General features: G+C 38.7%; 1 protein-coding gene across 4 annotated transcripts in view; it reads right to left on the minus strand.

Annotated features, from left to right (window-relative positions):
• Vcan (versican) overlaps nt 1-18,091 on the minus strand; it is a 98,921-nt gene that overhangs the window by 57,862 nt on the left and 22,968 nt on the right. For all 4 annotated transcript variants that reach the window (NM_053663.1, NM_001170559.1, NM_001170560.1 and 1 more), the window contains 1 exon segment: nt 5,626-5,919. In NM_053663.1, coding sequence (NP_446115.1) covers nt 5,626-5,919 — 294 coding nt within the window.

Consider the following 18,091-nt stretch of genomic DNA (forward strand, 5'->3'; position numbering starts at 1 on the left):
GAGCTACAGTAGTGAGGAGGAAAACTTGTCTTGTTATCTGGAGACTAAGGGCCCCTGCTGCTAGCTTTCTTCAAACATTGCCTTATTTTTTCAAGCTGCAGAGTGTCTCGGGGGAGAAGGAGTGTTTCAGACTGCAAAACAACAAAAAGCCACATCAAATGGAAGCAAGTTACACATAAACCATGACAGTGTCCATATTGTGTTGACTTTCATAAAAACAGGATATTAAACTTGCAATACCCGTTCTTCATTTGTTTCCAGGTGTTGGACATTTGTCTTCATCTTCCTCTCAACTCTGTAGACTTGGTGCCAGCAGATTATGCGACATGTCTGGCAGAGGCCAGTTGGCATTTGCAGTAGCTCTACTGTCTGCCGAGTATCTACACACTGTGTTTGGCTTACGCCAGGTCTTTGTCTCAGTCTTTAGCATGAAACACAAATGCATAGGAAATAAAGCAGCTACACGATAGGTTTTCAGCCTGCAACTATGGATGGCCTTGATCACCAGAGAGTGAAAGTAGCCTTGTCATTATAAAACGCTACATGACAATGACTCCACATGTGTGGAGATTGGCTGGTTTGAGAAAATTTAAGTTGTATAGGAAAGTGACTGTGTTATAGGCAAAAGTGAGAGCAAATGGAGCAGTTTAGCACACAACGACTGTATTTCCTAAAAGAATCAGTGCTTTCTAAAAACCAAAAATCAGTTGCTAGTGACTATACAAGGAATGGTGCTGAAGAAACCCCCAGCTACCATCTTGCTACATTGTGTAACACCCTTGTTCCAACAGTGCTGCTCCTCTCTACTGGAAACTGCTGTACCAGTAGACTCTAAACACTTGGTATCTTCCCACAAAAGAATTGCTAGTAAAGAAAATTCCCTGCCTTTTGGCTTCGTCTGTTCCATCAGAACTTCATGATATAATGATATGATTTTATCCTAAATCCGAATAGGACATAATAAGTTCCAAATTGTGTAGGGGAAGTTGCTAGAATTTATTATTAGTTGTTGATATTCCAAAAAAATGTAAAAGTCCAAAATAATCAGATGTCTAATGAAACTGTGGTGTCCATTTACACTATGATACAAGTTCGTTACAAATCCATCACCTCACTACTTATCATTTTATATTGAAAAAGAAATTAACCAAAATGATCATTGCGATCTTGAAAAGTGTGTTAAATACACTTTCTCTCTTCTTGAAAAAAAATCTGCTTCTGCATTATTTACTGGCACAAACATTGGTCAATTTTGATTGACATGAACAACTTAAAGATCTGAAATGTGTCTGACAATTTTTCTTTAATTCAATTCTCTATCCTCTGAAATTCTATCACCGTTACCTCACTTAACTGCCAGATTTCATGTTTGTCTTATAACTGCATTCTTCAGGGAAACAGTAAAAATTATGTATGGAGAAAGTTTCCATGAAAACATACTACAAACTCTTAGACACCTTCATATTAGAGAAAATATAATCATATTACTATTAATAACAACAGAATGGTAATTTTTCTTTTCCCCCTCCGAGCATTTTTCATGGCTGATGAAATTAACTCAGAAGAAGGTGACATTGCATAGGGGCAAAGTGACAGCTTGTGGATGGAACAGGTCCTCCTGCTCAACCTAGCAACTCTCTATAATACCATGAAAATATTTTTACAGTGTTTTAAAAATGGATTCAGATTTTTAAAAATTCAATAAGCACATGTCATTGTCAATTATGACTCTGAGTCTCTGTGACTCTCCTCTAGCCAGTTGCATGGTAAGTTGATAGCAGCGAGTCTCGGGGAGTAAGTCTTACAAAGCCAGGATTTATGTGACTTTATTTTCTGGGGAAAAAGAGGGGTTTAATAATTTTAGAGTTCTGTTTAAGAAAAGTCTGCTTACAATTAAGTTAATTAATTCTATGTCTTGGAATGGAAAACCTCAGACTTCCTTTTGGGGTTGGGTGGCTTTTTCGTCAACCTAATGCTGATTTCCATCAAAAGTCACTGTATCTGATATGTGTCATTTGCTTTAGCCATTCCAAAAAAGGAAATTATTTTTTAAAACACTGTCTACAAAGAAATAAGAATGAATAAATACTATGGCATTACTCTACTGATAATAAGTATAAGGAGGTCATTATAAAAGCACCCTCCCTTAGTTTCAGTCATGTTGGACACTAGACTTTCGGAAATTTTTTTCTCAGTGCCATTATTGAGGAAGCCAACAGAAATCAGCATGCTTCTTTTCCCACAAATATTCCCTCCCAATCTTTGCAGCTGTCTGGCACACAGATGTTTTGCATCAACATGCTTACAGTGTTTTACATCCTATCACAATGCTTCTGTAATGAGACATGAGGCAGATTTTTCCCAACAAAATATAAGACCTACATTAGCAGCCTGATGGCTGATTTAACTCTTACACTGTCCTGTCAACATTTTGGAGAACTGACTGACTTTGTATCAACTCTTCCATTATCTATGAAGCATAGGTGAGCGTGAGCCATGGGAAGAGTTGACAAGAGTAATGGTTATTCCACAGTGGGACTTGAGGGTCACATCTGAGAAACCTGTTTCTATGGGCACACAGGGTTAGATTAATTAGAACTGTCATTTTAAGGTGTGGTGAGAGACTGAATAGTCATTAAGTCCAATTCAGTGAACAGGAAATATTTTGAATTACAAAGTAAGGAAACATTCCACTTTGTAGCTAATGGCCCATAATTATTGAGGGCATTGAAAAAGGTAATGAAGTGATCATAGATTTGAAGAATAAACCAATTATAAACAGGAAAAGGACATACTAAAGTGCACGAAGTGCTGGGAACGGACTGAGGCTGCTCGAGACTCTAGTTCCAAACATAATCTGAGAAAGGATGAAGAAGTAAGGAGGCTCAAAACCAGATCAAACAGCAACTACACGCTTAGACATGAATGTTGTCATCAAGAGAATTGCCTCAGTTGGAAAATTGCAGAGAGACAACCGAAATCTGTGTTCAGTAGAGACGCTGCTCTTTAATTTGATAAACAAGTTGAAAAATTAGTTGAAAAAATAGTTAAGATTCAAAGTTTGATGGAAAGGAAGCTAGGAACACGGGATAAAGACCACTAGAATGATTTTTTTTAGGAAGGATGACCTTTCCCCTCTCGTAGAGATCCTTAAAGACACATATTATGAAGTTGATTCGATTATTTTCAACTCACTTAAATTTGAAGCCATTTCACATGGACTTTCAAAGTCTTGAACTGCATTCTTTCACAGAAACTTTTTAATCCTGAGGCCAAAGATAATTAGAAAAAAGGCAATTCTCATGGGACTGTAGCCAGCGAGGTTATTTTTAAGAGATATTTAATTGCCTCATTTTCGAATCTGTTTGAGCAGGTAATTCCTATCTGTGCACATGAGCTGAGATTGTAAGAGTGCTACGACCTACCTCTCAAAGGAAAAGGGCATTAGACCAAAACAAAATTTGAGATGTTTATTCATTGTGTGGCCTAAAAACCCACTTTTCATGTTTAACAAAAATTAAATGATTTGCGGCATGCTTGTATCTCTTGCTTTTTTCAACTTAGGGAGGCAACTGACATCACTTTGGGGACTGCACACTGAGGCCACTTAAGGATTTGGAAATCTTTTTAAATCTTTACAAATTCATGTATTAAAAGAATGGTCACATATTGCACTAGAAAATAAAGGAAGCTGTTGGCTCTGCCACGTTCTTAACTTCGTATGTGCTGAATGGACTAGGCATTATAGTCTTAAGGAGGGGTGAAATGAACTAGAATCTCAATTCAGGTTACACGGTAGTTCGGAATGTATGTATTTTATCCCAAAACGCTATCCATTTAAATGAATAGAAAAGGAATAAATATAAACCACTTGTGTACATTAATTTTAATGTGGTTATTTAAACGTAAAGACTTGGTTATGCTATGTACCCATGTGAACTCATTTACACAGACAACCCAAAGCCAGCCAGGATCAACTCTTTAATAAAACTCTCTATGGCTGCAGAAAAGCTTGGCTTTCCATTTTACTCTCAAGTAGAAAATATTTAATTTTTTCTGTTGTTAATTGTGTACAGCACAGGTAAAACTAATGAAGTAAGATAATCAGGCCAACCACTCCACTCACCCTTACTTTAACTTTTCCTGTCCCATCCCCTACTAGCCATCAACCCAAGCCTTTTTCTTCAAGTTGGTAACTTAATGTAAAAGTCATTGTATAACCTGATTTACTTGAACATCATTCATGAGAGAATTTGGAGTAAATGAATATACATGCCATATATGTATACATGTATGTAGGGCTGTATTTAGGATATGTTTTTTATTGTTATTGTTGTCTTTTTGAAAAAGATTATGGAAGACTTCACTGCTTCAAGGCCTGAGAAGAAAAACTACCTTTCTCTAGGCCTTTTTATGGGTCAGTCAGCTTGAGTTAAGTTAATATACACCATATGGCTATAACCCTCAGAAAACCAAGTCTAAAGGCAGCCTAGCCAGGAGACAGAAGTCTGTGAAATGAAACCTTTCCATACTTCTCTTAGCTCGTGAGTCCAACCTCTTTTCCAACACACTGCTTAACTTCATGTCTGTCTTTTTCTTGCTGAAAGAGGCCTGTATGTTTCACTTTAGAAACTAATTAATAACAAACTAGTACATTTTCTAGCTATTTTAATTACCTGTTGATCTAACAAAAAGGGATTAGAAAGTTGGTTCAAAAGACATCCTGTATTATCTTGACATTTCATTATACTATTACGCCATGTCAGATTTAGCCTGTGTCATTACAATTTCTAAGTATTTGTTAGCTAGCATATTACAGATCCTAAAGTAAATATTACACTAAAAATATTGACTAATTATTTGTTTAGTTAAGCACTCTATAACTACAATACTGCATAATGTGGCTAATATTTCAAAATAAGGATGTCTAAAAAGTTAAACTATGTATAGCATGAATGCTACTTAAAATTAATTTTACAATGCAAATCTCGCTAAGCATAGCCAATTCATGAGACATGTTGCAAAGAGGGTCTATTGTACTTTGATTAATTCAAACCAAAATTCAACACCAAAAGGCACATATCCTATTACTTGAAACAAAGTGAGATATGTGAATTATATTATTTGGTAGTATGAAACATTTTTAGGTAGAAATTGGACATAATCATTATCAATTTTAGTACAAATACTTACCTGCGATGACTTAAATTTAAATGGTCTCTTTTTTATAATAAAAATTATAGCAAAAGCGAAATAAGACAGGATTCAAAGGTTTAACACAGCTGCTGTTGTCTTAACATTGTTATATTAACAGTGAAATTGCATTTAAAGGCTTCAGTTAATTAGAAATTTCAATTCAGGATGTGTTCTGATTCTTGGACCAGCAGGGTGAAGACCCCAGTCTGACGGTCCCATTCCTCCCTCCGCCAAAAAAATCCACTTGACAAACTCCCTACTGTCTTAACCATAATGCCGGTGGTAAGTCTGTCTGTGTCACTAGACTGTAGGTGCTCCGTGCACTTAGTACAGAATCCAGAATCCATTCCGACATCCACTTGAACCTCAGTGAGTATATTTGCTGCAGCTTTTTAATCTGTATTTTAAAAAGAGATATCAAGCACTTACGTTTAAAGCAGTAGGCATCAAATCTGCTATCAGGGAGAGGGAAGCATGTCTGGTTCTCAAAACGATACAGGGTTCTCACCCCAAGTAGACCACCTCCACACTGGGCCCTGGCCACAGTCACAGGGTGCCGCACGCTGGCATCCGATAGCCAGCCGTAATCGCACTGGTCAAAGCCGTTCCTCCAAGCTGCGTGAAGTTCCCCAACAGTCGCCAGCCTGGCATCCCGGTTTGCACACTCTGCTTCGGCCTCCTCGAAGGTGAATTTACTGGGAGCAGTGATGTGGAACACATCGCCTGCAAGAAGAGGATGAAAAAAAAGGCTTAGGTCTCCTTCTCAGCTTCTTCCGGATTTGATAAATGCTGAGGGAGGTTGTGATACTTTTTATAGTAAGGAGGCAGTTGCTTATGGGGTAAAGCAAATAACCACATGTTTTTTTTGAAAAACTATTATTACCATCTAATAAAACTAGCATACCACAATAGTTTGATTCTATACAAGTGTTTGTGTATATATGCATGCAGATGAGTGAGTGTGTGTGTGTGTGTATGTGTGTGTGTGTGTGTGTGTGTGTGTTCCTTAAAAAGTTGATGGAGCATTCATCTGTTAATAAAGAAATCATTTTAAAATAAACACATCTTTCCAAATGATTATCCAACATCCTGCGAGAGAATTAGAAAATCAAACAGTAATTCTCTGACTATCCTTTTCCCACATATTACTACCACCTATACAGATTAATCTTGTTGCTCAAACAACTAGATAAGAAACATCCCTAGGAATTTGATTTGGGGAAGGATAGAAGCAGTAGAAATGGAAGGTTCTTAGTCTATTTGTGTCCTTGGCTCAGGACTGCCATGGGGTTGCAGCCAGGGTTCAAAGTAACACAAAGTGAAGGGTATTTGAGGCTGATCTCAGCTCCCACTGAACAGCTTAGGTTCTTAGGCCTCTAAAGGGATCAATTTCTCCTACATGCTGTATCCAGAAAAGAAGACATGTGTTCTAATTTTCACAAAGTCATTAGAAATGCTAGTGGGCATTCTAGCCAAGGTCAATAGACTGTTCCCTGCCAATTAATTAACAAGCCAATCCTGAACGCTTACTGTGCTCATCACTGGATCCAATTAGTAGAGAAGTCTAGTCATTGTAGTTAACATAAAACAACAAACTCTGGAAAATTAAGTTTGTTAAACTAACATTGTATTTTGGGCATCCAGAATAACAATTTGATGAAATAAATTTTATTCCAATTAAATGATGCTTTTAAGATATGAGCAAGAATGACTAAAAGTCAGAGGAAACATTAAAGAACACCTAGATAAATATAACCGGAACAGGAAGGAGTACAGATGAGATGGAGAGGAAGCTAAAAAAAGTTATCAGGCCAGTATTACAGAAGTCAGGGTCCTGTTCCATGGCTCAGAGGTGATCTCTAATGCTGTAATATATCAGGCAGCAGAAGCACAGAATTCTTACAATTGTAGACCCAAGCCAGGTAGAACAAGCCATCTGCTTAAAACAAATGGTACCATTACTCTAAGTAGACGATAGTTTTATGAGGAAAGAGAAAATTTTTCGTAGAAAAAGATGGCCAAAATACACATATCAGCTTTTCTTACTATAAATTCAAAATCTGTACTGGGGAAAACAAACCAAATCCCCAATAAGAACTGATAGATAAAAAGAGAAAATTTTACTTTTACCATGGGGTTTAGAAGGGCAGAGGGAGGGAGGGAACTGGGAGAGGGTGGGAGGAAAGGCAGGGGAAAAGGGGAACATGATCAGATATTGAGAGGGGGGACCAGGAGTGAAGCCCTGAGGGTCAGTAGAATGAGTGGAAACAGGCAACCTCTGGAGGTGGGAAGTCAGGGGGGACCCTCTAGAATGTACCAGAGGCCTGGGATATGAGAGACTCTCAAGACCAAAGGGGAAGACCTTAGAGGAAATGCCCTACAGTGGGGAGAGGGAATTTGTAGAACCCACATGAAGTGAAGGGAGGGTTTTCCATCCCACAGTCAAAAACACTGACCCAGATTGTCCCTGTTTAAAAGAACTGCAGAGACAAGAATGGAGAAGAGACCGAGGGAAGGAGATCCACTGACCAGCCCAAATTGAGATCCAGCTCAAGGGGAGGCTCCAAGGCCCGATACTATGCTATGGTGTGCTTACAGACAGGAGCCTAGAGTGGCTGTCCTCCAACAAACAGCTGACGTAGGCAGATGCAGATCAATGGCCTGAAGTTGGGGACCCCTGTGGTTGAATTAGAGAAAGGCTGGAAGAAGCTGAGGAGGAAGGCAACCCCATAGGAAGACCAGCAGTCTCACTAACCTGGACCCCCGAGATCTCTCAGATACTGAGCCACCAAGCAGGCAGCATACATTAGCTGGTCTGAGGCCCCGACACAAATACACCAGAGGACTCTCTGGTTTGGCTTCAGTGAGAGAAGCAGCCGCTAACCCTTGAGAGATGAGACCCCAGAGAGTGTGGAGGCCTGGAGGGGTTGGGAGCCGGGACTTCCTCTTGGAGACAGGGTTGGGGTGGGGGTGGGGAGGGGAGTAGGGGGTGGGGGGATGGGATGTGGGCAGAACGGGAGGGGGATTATGGCGGGACTGGAAAAAAAAGAATAGTAATAAAAGCATAAAAAGTAAAAGAATAGATTTACATATTAAATCACCTAGACTGTCAAACATGTTCAATAAATGGCATTTTTGACTCTTGTCTAAAAAAAATTGTTTTGTTTTGTTTTTGTTTCTGCCTTTTTGGGTTTTGTGGGGAGTTTTTTGTTTGTTTGTTTTCCATGCTTCTCAAGCAAAACATTAAATAAAATTATTCTGTGGCCACCAGGAATAGTCACTGCATCAAAGGATCGTGGAAAGGACTGGAGGAGAGGAAAGGCCTGGAGATGGCAGCGTGAGCAGCCTCACTGACCTTGGAATCATACCTGGCCTTAGGCCTGAACTGGATGCCCATATTCCTCCCCCAAAGGTAGAACTCCAGGTGACCTTGCTCTAGGCATCGTAGCTTCTGCACTGCTAAAAACTCTGTTCCGAAGCAAAACTATTCCTCCTGACTAACAAAAAGGATCTGCCAGCCAGAGCAAGGCAAAGGTTCTCACTCACTAAGGAAAACTCCGTTTCTAGAGACAAAACCAGAGGAAAATGCTAATGAGGAGAACTGCACCCAGCTTTAAAGGGCGAATATAGCTGAACATTAAAATGAGTAAAGAAAGGGCTAGAAAGGGAAATGCTATTTTTATTCACCAACAAAGTTACTTAGGAAATTTTTCATGGAAGAAGTATCATCAAATAAAACCTTACATCATTAATATAACACCCATAGGAAGATTCTACTTCCCTTCACATCAGTAATACCCATAGAAGAACGATTTCAGTAGTTGAACTTCTGTGATCTCAAGACTGCTTAATTTCAGCTTCATTTATATGCAAGGACCTGCTCAACCTTGCGAAGGTTTAATTTCATTTACTAGTGTTTTGTATTTGTTTTGCTTTTCTTCGTTTGTATGTATGCGTCTCTCTGTGTGTGTGCTCTTGTGCACGCCTGTGCCCTTGACCTCCTGAAGCAGATGTCAGACCCTCTGAGGTTGGAGCTACAGTCTGTAGTGAGCTTAGGCAATGCAAGTTCTTGAGCCAAGCTGGACCCCTGCGAGAACAGCAAGTACTCTTAACCCCTATCTATCTCTTCAGCCCCCAACACTGGGAATACTTAAACACACTGAAAAGAATTGCCATTGTATCGATCGTGCCACTTGGATGAAAATGGAATAGTTTAATAGATTTACTAGATTGATTGAGCTTATTTTAAAATAAGGATAGAAAAAAATTCACTCATCAAGACAGCATGTAGTAACTCACTGTGATGTAATTCCTATTTTGGAATAATAAGAGAAATAAAAAAAATATTATGTTTAATTCTACTCCAAAATCAGTCATGTAAGCCTTTCTACATCATAATATCTTAGCCTGAAATTACCTTTGCTCATATCAAAACCGTAACAATATAACAAATCCTGTACTCCATGACTATATTGTTGTTCATTATTTTAATTGATGCTCAGTCCATAGCAAACTACACTGCCTATATTTGTAAAACGCTATCTTTTCTGTTGTAACAATCTCCAAATATTGAAACAGAACATCTGTTGATGGGTTCATTCCATGAAATGTTCTGGCAAATATTGTTCCAAAGACGTGTATCCCAATGATGTAGATAATTCACAAGTGATTTATAGTAAACATATCTTAAAATTCTGGTATACTAGGAAACCTGTTCATAGCAACTGAACAAGTGGATCAGGCTACCAGAGAGAACCAAAGCAGGAGAGAAGAAATCCAGGCATGTAGTCAGTCTTCCCCCATAGTTGTAAAGCAGGGGACCAAAGCCAGTTCCTTGGTCAAGGGTGTAAGCCAGCAATTTAAACCAAACAAAGGAGCTCATCTCTTTAATAAAATTGAAGCATTATCTCCACAAAAAATGAAAATGCAGTCAGGTTTAAATCTCAGCACCATCTTTCAAGTTTAAGAGACAGGCACAGAATCCCCTGTAAGGAAATTGCAATTTTCTTAGCATAGGGCACCATTGCTGCATCTCTTCCCATGTGCACATGGACCTGAGCAAACAAGGCAACAGTAGATTTAGCAGCCAGGCGCCTCCCAGGAGGAGAATGACCTCTTCTCATTTGACAAGAACTGCACTGTAAAGTTCCAGCAGCAGGCCTCATCAAGACAGAGGCGAGGGTGTTTTTTTAAGGTTTATATGTACACATTCATATTAGTACACACATAAAATATAATGCAAAACAGAGGATTTTACTTGCAAGATAATGTGCCTATTTGGATAGGAAACATATAAACAGTATCCTATGTCAGATTAGCACAGCTTTTCAAGCTAATTGCTTCAAACTTTAGTTTACTCCTATTTTGACTACCTCTCCAGAGATGGCCTACAACAGTGGTCTTCAAACTGTGGGTCATGCCCCCCATCAGGGTCGAAGGACCCTTTCATGGGGATCTCATCTCAGATATCTTGCATATGATTAATAACTGTGCCAAACTTACAGTTATAAAGCAGCAATGAAAATAATTTATGGTTGTGGGTAACCACACCAGGAGGAACTATAGTAAAGGGTGACAGAGGTAGGAAGGTAGAGAAACACAAGTCTAGAAAGCCGGGCAATGATGGCTCAAGCTTTTAATCTCAGAACTCAAGAGGCAGCAGAGGGGCAGAGGCAGGCAAATCTCTGAGTTCAAGGACAGCCTCTTCTACAGAGTGAGTTCCAGAACAGCCAGGGTTACACAAAGAAACCTTGTCTCCAAGAAAAAATGAAAAAAGAAAGGAAGGAAAGAAGGAAGAAAAAGAGGGAAAGAAGGAGGGAGAGGGAGGAGGGAAGGAGGCTAGTTCTAGAGAATGTCAGATGGCAAAAAAAAAGGAGAAAGAAAAGAAGGAGGGAATAAAGGAAGGGAGGGAGGGAAAGAAAGAAAGAAAGAAAGAAAGAAAGAAGGAAAGAAAGAAGGAAAGAAAGGAATGAATAACTTGAAGGCATTTTTGTTTATGTTTTAGTATCTGGTGACAATACACAAACTAGAACTTACTTAATGATGGGACTTAGCATCATCATAAATATTAAGAGAATTGCTTTAGTTTGACCAGTAGCCACTGCAAGCCTCTCTTGAAAGCAGACCACGCCTGCTTTCTCCATGCTTCTGAGTGCCTGATGAAAAAGATACTTCTTTGGCAGCCAAAGAAGTGACACATGGTCGAAACACAAGCAATGGGGAAACACATTAAAGCATGAAAAATGATCTACGATGTCCAAACACTAAAGCTTCCTCCCAGGAGATGCAGAGCAGAACTGTTAAAAAGCCAAAGTTCAGAGCAAGTCTGGGATACTCAAGCTGGTGGCTGCTCTCAGTGCTCAAAGCGGAGACCTCGCCATGGTTTCCTGAGCCAGGGAATTTGCAGAGTGGCATCAGATGGTGTTTCTTTTGTTTGCGTGTGCTTGTGGCCCTGTTGTGTTGAATTATGAACTATGAATATCAGTTCAGTAAACTAGCAAACTCCATGCTATTGTTTTTTGAGTTCACCTATGAAATTGATATATGTATATGTGCATGTAATGTATATGTGTACATGTAGGCATGCATACATACACCAAGCATACAAATATGTGTGTATATACATATATACATACATATCCTTGTTTTTAGGTGAAAATTACATGTGAGCAGCGTATCAATAACTAAAACGAATAATTTGAAAGTAACCAGAGGAGATGAGCATTTAAATACCCGTGAGTGAAAACTGGTTGCCAAATATGCCAGATCACATAATATTAACAGCAACTTGACAAAGTCGTTAGCTTCAAAGTACTGACTTCAAATTCTTCAAAGGATTTTCCTTTTTACTCTTTCTCTATTTTGATCAAATATATGTATACTCACATATATACAATTCTAAATTAAAAATGAATATTCAGTATCTTCTGAGTCACAAATCAATTAACTCTACATGTCTGGTATAGCCTCTCACATGCACTGCTCTCTAACTCCTTAAAGGACCACTATTTATAGATATTGCCACCTTGTTTCATTTCCTTAAGACTGGGTCTTACAAAGTGCATAAAAGTCAGGCTTTGTAAACAATGACAGGAAGGCTCTGTGCTCTCAGAACAGCATTTCTAGGGCTCAGATCCCAGAGCCAACATTAGGTTGGCCACCAGTGTTTCTCATTCTGTCTGTCTGTCTCTCTCTGTCTGTCTTTCTGTTTCTGACTGTCTCTGTCTGTCTGTCTGTCTGTCTGTCTGTCTGTCTGTCTCTCTCTCTCTCTATCTGTCTATCTATACATATATAAACATACATATATGTGTGTGAGTGTACCAATAGATGGATACATGAAATTGTGTCAATAATCATATTGTAAAAAGGTAAAATGTTCAAATCAATTGATTTCTGCACACTTGAAGCAGATAATTAGAAAAAAGAAAACCTACATTCACATCAAAAATGCAATACTAAGGATAAGTTAAACAAAAGAACTATAAATTATATACTCTGAAAACTAAGAGAATTCTTGTGTGCAGTCAAATATTTAAAAAGAAAAACCTGAAAATATCCCATGTTCATGGACCATAAGATTTAAACTCGTTATGATGGCAAAGCACCCCCCACTTGATGTGGAGACTTAGTGAAAGCTCAACTATGTCCTAACTAACTTTCTTGTAGAAACTGGCAAACTGATTCTAAAATTATTTTAGGGACTCGAGAGACTCAGAATAGCAGCTGGGAGGTCTCACATGCTCCAATTTCAAACTTTACTACAATGCTATAGCAATACAGGCCCTATTGTACTGTAAACCAAGCATTTAGGCATCCATCTATAATCACCTCACCTTGGAGGTAGAGATAAGATCAGAAGCTCAGGGCCAGTCTTGGCTACATAGAGATTTTGTAGCCAGTCTGTGCTCTATGAGAATCTGTCTCAAAATCCACAACTGGGAAAAGAAGACAATATACCAGTGCTGTAAGGATGGGTACACAGATCAATGTGATAGAATTTAGCATCCAAAACTAAATACATGTCTGGTTGATATATGTTCAAGAGAAAACCCATTAAGTGCAGGTTGGCAGGGGGAATAGGCCATTGGAGAAATTCTGCTGGCATAACAGAATGATTTCAAATATATATATATATATATATATATATATATATATATATATATATATATATATATACTCAAAATAACAGTAAGAGAATTAAAAGTCATAAAATTCTTCTGGCCACAGTGGAACACCCCTTTAATCCCAGCATTCGGAATGGGTGGAGGCAGGTGTATTTATGTGAGTTCCAAGGCAGCCAGGCCTATTACACAAAGAGACTGTGTCTTAAATAACAGGGTATAAAATCATGAAATTCCTTGAAGGAAACACAATGGGAAGTTTTTACAGTTGGATATCTGGCAATAATTTGTTAGTGTTAACACCAACTGAAAAAACAATAGATGAATTAGATTTGGTTAATAAACTGGATTTGATTAAAATTTAAAATTTTTATGTTCAAATGATCCTATTAAGAGTTTGAATGACACCTTAAACACTAGGAAAAATATTTTCAAGTAATATACCAAGCAATGGTCAACAATTTAAAGAGAGAAAAAAGATAAAACCTATGATTTCTATAAAGCATTTATTGGTTTTTATTATATATGCTCACACCTACAACAAGCCCTTGATGTTTGTCAAAATAAAAAAGAATACAGAAACTTATGGCCTTTCCTCAAGGGAGAACTTAATGGTTGCATGATATTTGAAGAAAAGAAATCAAAAAACAAATACCAAGTATATGAAACTAACTCTTAAGTAAAGCAAAAGTTCCTGTCAAGAAATCCCACTGCAAGCCAGAAAAGCCAACCAAGAAATTTTAGAAGCCCGGTTTTTGAATACCAGCAATAGAGAATGCTAGAAATATGGGCTGGGGGCAGGGTTCTCTACAATGACCCCAGAACCATTGCAAGAAAGGCATGCACATGGTCCCCCAGGGAGCCAGAAAGGGACCTAGCTCCTGAAGGTGAGGTAACAACCTTTAAAGGCAGGGCTACATATTAAACACAGGCCATGAGCAAATAGGACACGGGTCTCTACAGTTAGAGGTGAAGAAACTCTAAGCCGACCAGACAGGTCTGGATACAAGCCCAGGATTGATTCTTTTGCAAGAAAATTAAATAGGTCAACCATGAAAGAAGGTTAGCTGACCTCATCAGCGACACTCCTCTTCGTCTACAGAGAAAATAAAATGCCTTTAAAAAGACAACTATTTTCTGGTAATTTTACCATACCCAAGTAAATAATCTAGTTGCATTTAAAAGGGATTGATTTTTTTTTTACGTTTGAGATATTTTTCCTGAAATATTTACATTACGGTCGTCACAGCTCGCTCCTACCTATCTCGTCTGGGAATTGTTTTTCACCATAACAGCAGCTAGACACACAAACCTTCTAATGCACTGTCAGCCCTAGAAGAGAAACACATTACATCACACAGCACCTTCACAGAGACTTAAGCCTTCAAACGGTAGGGCCACGGCAGTGTTGTCTGGGTGTCCATGACTCTAGAGTGGTAGAGGCCATAACCACTGAGTGCTGTCTGTGATTTGGGTTGACAATAACTGGCATCAGAATAAATATTGTTTCCAAACAAATTAGGAGAGATAAAATAAAACTATCTGTTACTGCATTATCTTTTAATCATTCAATAATGTTCCAGCATGAAGTTAGCCACATTTGAAGTGATCCGGTCTTCATGATGCTCTGGTTCTAGTAGCTCCTGATAGCCCTCAGAGGGCTATGACTCAAGCTGACTTGAGCACTGCACTCTTATCCACTCAGATCAAGCCTATTTCTCAGAACTCTCTAGGGATGAAACTTTGCAGTTTCAGAAGACTTAATAATCTTCCTTGCTGGAAAAATTCACCTCCTGTAGAACCTAATACACAAAGGGGTGGTTTCAAATGTTTGTCTGCTCTGCAGTGTGAATGAAGAGCTACACAGCAGCTGTATCAATCACTAACTTTGTGCCATTCTATGTAGTAAGTGCGACAGATATCGTCTCCTTCGGTCTGATACCGCCCTTCAAATGTAAATTCTCTAATTGTTCTAAACTTCCTTCAGAAGTAATTATTTACAGCTTAAGGATATGAAATTTGCCCGTGATCTGTCAAGTAGTAAATGGCAGGATGGACCTCCATGAAGGTGCTGCTTTTAAAACAATGCTTTATTAACTCTTTAAACTTTTGTATAATGTGCTTTTTCCTGCATTCACTCCATCCTGTGTCTTCCCATATCCAGCCCCACCGAGGGCAGTTTGAGTTATCCAGCTACTGTTTGGAGTGGCCTTACCCTGGGGATCCATAGAAATCATGATTTGAACCGGAACCAACAATGTTCAATTTCTCACCATGTCAGCACCAGCATTAACCCAAAGCTTCCCTTCAGCCATTGTCCCAGACAGGGATAGCAACTGGCGTTCTTCAAATTATTGTTGCTAAGTGATAATGCCTTGTAGTCTACATATTAAATGCATGTTCAATTTATAGTAATGCTATTGGTATATAACTTCATCCCAAATTCAGATCATCTGGGGCCTCCATTTTTAATCTTTTTTTTTTCTGAGTCATTCAGCTATTTCAGCTCTAGTCTAAGGGCATCTTAACATCTTCCAAATCCAGTTGATGGGAAAACAGAGATTACATATAATAATGATTATTTTATCAATCTTAATTTCTGCATTCCTATTTTAAACCCTAGCTCACAATCTCTACTAACAGTGTTTTGATCCTAAATCATTTCTTAAAAAAACAAAACACCATAAGGTTTAGAACACCCCTGATAACACAAACTAATATTGATATAGCTGACATTTATGCTCTTCACAGTTTCTCAGCTTGATTTTCTTTTTAAAAGCAAAATACTATATTAAAATGCTAATCTGTTCTATAAAAACCACTTTAAAATGCAAAAAATGAATTTATAGTCTATCTAATTAATAGAATTTTAAGCACAACGTCAGTGTAATATGACATTCTAAATCAAGATATGTGATATTTTTAATGAGAAATAACTAAATTTAAATAAAAATTTGTGTCAGGACCTCCAATTCTATTTCCCTCCTCTATCCCTCATACACTTGTCTTCCCTGACTACAATGAAATATAGGTGGGAATTATTAGATTCATGAACTCAGCAATGGATAGATTTTAATGAGAATCCCAGATCACTTTCAAATGACATTTATTAGTTTAACAATTAAAAAAGTAATTTTCTGTCAACAAGGTTCAACTCCTATTTAGAATATCAAACCTATGTTTGTAAGACTAGCAGCGGCGGAGGCTAAGGCAGAAGAGTTTGAGACCAATCCAGGCTACACAGCCTGATATTTAAAGGAAAAAGGAGAAAGGGGAGGAGGATGAAGAGGAGGCAGAAGAGGGGAAGAAGAGGAGAAAGAAAAGGAGGAAGAAGAGGAGGAGGAAGAGGAAGAGGAGGAGGATGAAGAGGAGGAGGAAGAGGAAGAGGAAGATAAAAGGAGGAGGAGGAGGAAGATAAAAGGAGGAGGAGGAGGAAGATAAAAGGAGGAGGAGGAAGATAAAAGGATGAGGAGGAGGAGGAAGAGGAGGAAGATAAAAGGAGGAGGAGGAAGAGGAAGAGGAGGAAGATAAAAGGAGGAGGAGGAAGATAAAAGGAGGAGGAGGAAGATAAAAGGAGGAGGAGGAGGAAGATAAAAGGACGAGGAGGAGGAGGAAGAGGAGGAGGAAGATAAAAGGAGGAGGAGGAAGAGGAGGAGGAGGAAGATAAAAGGAAGAGGAGAAGGAGGAAGAGGAGGAGGAGGAAGATAAAAGAAGGAGGAGGAAGATAAAAGGAAGAGGAGGAGGAAGATAAAAGGAGGAGGAGGAGGAGGAGGAGGAGGAGGAAGATAAAAGGAGGAGGAGGAAGAGGAGGAGGAGGAAGATAAAAGGAAGAGGAGAAGGAGGAAGAGGAGGAGGAGGAAGATAAAAGAAGGAGGAGGAAGATAAAAGGAAGAGGAGGAGGAAGATAAAAGGAGGAGGAGGAGGAGGAGGAGGAGGAGGAGGAGGAGGAGGAGGAGACAACGACTAATAAACCCTTCTTCGTGGTAAAATTCACACATATATCCTGAGCTGCTCTCTAATAGAATTGCTTTCTGAAAGCTGGAGTGACACTGTGCAAATGGTAAAAGTCAACTCCCAATTGGTGCAGTGTGGCTAAGGGATCCCTGGTGGACTTCTCTACCCAGGCTTTCAAAAAGTCTACAGCTTTAGGAAGCAGGACTCAGGCAGCCCCTAAAGGGCCACTAAAGACTAAATAGACCAACAGACAGGTCCCTGAGTACCAGAGCCTGGCTCTCCATCAAGAAGTCTGGCTTATGATTTGTGCATAAATATTCCATATATCATTACTATTTGATAAAGCTCTCTCCAGCAGATTAGATATCACAAATACCTTCTATAAACTACCTTTGTATCTGATACAGACTTAGCAACATCCCTGATACATGCATTACAGTTCTAAGAGGTCTTCTTCTAAGCAAAAACCATGATACAAATTTCTACCTTACCAAGATAACAATAGGAAATCTATTTACTAGTGCCAAGCCTTTCGATCAAACATCTCCAATTAAAACTATCTGTCATTAAAAACTATTTTAAAGATATTTTAAGCAGTTAAGAGGAAGAGAAAGTTTCTGTTTTACATGTGTCCGTAGTAGCTTGACTATTGTCTGTGTCCCCCTTTGCCTTTATGCAAAATCAGGAGCTGTTACCACCAGAATTTCTTACTTAGAAAATACACTTACTGTTATCAAATGACAGTATGATAAAGTATGCTTTGAGGCACACTGAATGAATGAATAAGGAAAATGTGGGCTGCTTATATTCCAGCTCTCACA

The sequence above is a fragment of the Rattus norvegicus genome, chromosome 2 (assembly GCF_036323735.1).
Source record: "Rattus norvegicus strain BN/NHsdMcwi chromosome 2, GRCr8, whole genome shotgun sequence".
NCBI lineage: Eukaryota > Metazoa > Chordata > Mammalia > Rodentia > Muridae > Rattus > Rattus norvegicus.